Raw genomic sequence first — 2647 nt, 5'->3', positions numbered from 1 at the left:
GGGGATCGCTCCTAGTGGGGCTTGAAGGACCAAATCCAGGTTGGCCACAGGTACAATAAATGCCTTAATTCTTGGACTATCTCTGCAAACCCCATCCACCAATAATTAAAGCTCCAGATCCATTTAGACCCACAGACCGCTGGACTAATTTTTTTTAATGAAACTTTCTTGGTCCCACCCACCAGAGAAGTACCACGGGAGGAAACGGCCAGCTGCTCCCTACTCAGCACTCCCAGGGGTGGTCTCATGCTCTGGCCAGTGTGGTAGATCATCGTGGTCACCCTCCCCAGAAGGTCCAGGCACCTTACAGTGCCACCAGTCATTTCACAGTTCTCTGGGGAAAGGCTGCAAGTGATTCCCTCAGGGGAGTTTCTGGAAAAGGGAAAATAAACCACTCAGGAACATCATGGTGGCTCCCAGGGATGCTACCAAAGGCGCAATGCCGAGTTCCTGTGAGTCGGGCCTGGAGGGCATTGAAAACGATGGTGGGAAGTCAATGCCCTGCTTATTGCTTACGGCTTGGTACGTGTAGATGACAGTCAGGACAACGCAGATGCTCGCGATGGTGCACAGAAACCCGGACATCAGAAAATAATTCTTCGTCTTGGACGTCTTCGCCATGAACACATTCCGGAGAGCCATGATGAGGGCGACCTTTCCCAGGTACCCCAGAATAACACCGAGGAGCAGGACGCACTGGACTCTCTGAAGTGAAGGAGGGAGGTAACTGTCGGAGAACGGATAGCTGTGGCAGAAAGGTGCGACGCGGGTGCGCGGCACTTGGTAGATGCAGACTTTCCATATGCCCACGAGGGCCAGGCCTTGGGGACTGCTCATGTGCCATATCCGCCACTCGGCGAAGCCCATGGCTGCGGTGCACATGATCAAGCCAACAGTGAGCAGAGCAAAGCTTGCCACATGCAGGTTGCTGTGGTGGACCCGCGTGTTCCACAGTCTGGGAGTCTTCCAGGGCCTGCAAGAGAGAGAGAGAGAGAGTTCCACACCAAGTAAAGAGTGTTTGGAGGAGCCGCTTGGGTCGGGAGATGCATGCCGATAGTAGACTATAGATCAAACACAATGGCCACCCAATGCCTCTATTGCAAACCACAACACCCCAAAGGAAAGAGAGTAAAAGGGAATGCCCTGGCACAGAGGCGGGGGTGGGGTTGGGGAGGTCGGGGTGGGGGTGGTAGGAGGGATACTGTGCCCATTGGTGGTGGAGAATGGGCACTGGTGGAGGAGTGGGTACTTGATCATTGTATGACTGAAACGCAAACATGAAAGTTTGTGAGTATGTAACTGTACCTCATGGTGATTGATTCACTATTTAAAAAAATTGAAAAAAACCTTTATTCTGTGCAAACTTTTTTTATTTTTTAGTAGCAGGTCACTATCTGATTTTTTTTTTGCTTTTTGGGTCACATCTGGCAATGCACAGGGGTTACTCCTGGCTCTGCAGTCAGGAATCACCCCTAGCAGTGCTCAGAGGACCATAGGGGATGCTGGGAATCAAACCCAGGTCAGCCGTGTGCAAGGCAAACGCCCTACCCCCTGTACTATTGTTCCAGCACCTATCTGAGTTTTTTTAATTATCTTTTGATTAAGGCATTGTTTCTTGCAATTGCATGGTATTCCATTGTGTGTATATACTGCTCCTTCATTATCCATTATCTGCTATTGGACATTGGGTGATTCTATGTCCTAACTCTTATGTAAATGCTGCAATAAATGGTGTTGTGTGTAAAAAGAAAGAAGAGAGAGAGAGAGAGAGTTCCGGCAGAGTGTTGGAGGGGGGCAGATTGGGCGTTGAACAGCCGAGTCACAGGCCTGCAGAGACGCTGGACACTGGACCCTCATCCTCTCTCTGGGGCATCTCACCCCAACAACATGCCAAGAGCCAGGGACACTTGCCCCCAACCTCCACCCGCACCGACCCTCCACACAGTGGGCTGCATTTCAGGGCACTGGGCCAAAGGCACCATATCGGTGTCCTCACGAGGCCACATGCTGAAGCGCAACCTTATGGCCTCTGTGTAATACTAAAACTGTTGGCATGGACACCACGTCCACTGAACCTGAGCCACAGAGCTCGTGAGCAACGCTCAAGAGGTCACTGGAAGCCCCCACGAAGCTGTCTGTCACTGTTCACACACAGCTCGGCCTTGTCAAGGGTGCTCTGTGTTCGTGGCCCTGGTGCATGTTTGGTTCCTTTCCGTGCACTGTAGGATGGAAGGGCAGGGAGGAACGCCGGCATTCCAGACTCTGCCTGGGTTCCAGGTCTGCCAAGGGCAAACACCCGCACTCCGCAGCTAACACGGGCTAATGTTGGCGCTCCACGCCGCCTAGCTTACAGCAGAAACTCCTGGTCCTCTGCAAAGCACGCTTTCCACTTCGGAAAAAAATTAAACCACCCCCTACTCCCAGTAGCAGCCCCAAGTGATTGTGCCATGGGACATTTCCAGAGCCAGGTGGGAATATTTGCCAATGCTTCTACAGCCTGAGTACTTGGAGTCTTGTTGCTCACAGCCATTCTCGGCATCTGTGAGACCTGAGGCTGAGGTCAGGCCCAGGGAGACATTGGGGAGGGTGGCAGGATGGGAAAGCAGATGCTGGGAGACCCTAGGTCCCATCCTGGGCATTGGATGAT

General features: G+C 52.4%; 1 protein-coding gene across 1 annotated transcript; it reads right to left on the bottom strand.

Annotated features, from left to right (window-relative positions):
* Nucleotides 1-360: 360 nt before the first annotated feature.
* CLDN34 (claudin 34) lies at nt 361-867 on the bottom strand. The gene has a single exon (XM_055120061.1). The coding sequence runs from the start codon at nt 865-867 to the stop codon at nt 361-363; it is 507 nt and encodes a 168-aa protein (XP_054976036.1).
* Between the last annotated feature and the right edge of the window lie 1780 nt (nt 868-2647).

Source organism: Sorex araneus, chromosome X (genome assembly GCF_027595985.1).
Source record: "Sorex araneus isolate mSorAra2 chromosome X, mSorAra2.pri, whole genome shotgun sequence".
Classification (NCBI taxonomy): domain Eukaryota; kingdom Metazoa; phylum Chordata; class Mammalia; order Eulipotyphla; family Soricidae; genus Sorex; species Sorex araneus.
The sequence above is the reverse complement of the archived record's forward strand: the minus strand, read 5'-3'. Positions and strand labels throughout refer to the sequence as shown.

Excerpts from the sequence above, each read along its gene's own strand:
- CLDN34 (XM_055120061.1), bottom strand. The coding sequence starts at position 867 with ATGGGCTTCGCCGAGTGGCGGATATGGCACATGAGCAGTCCCCAAGGC.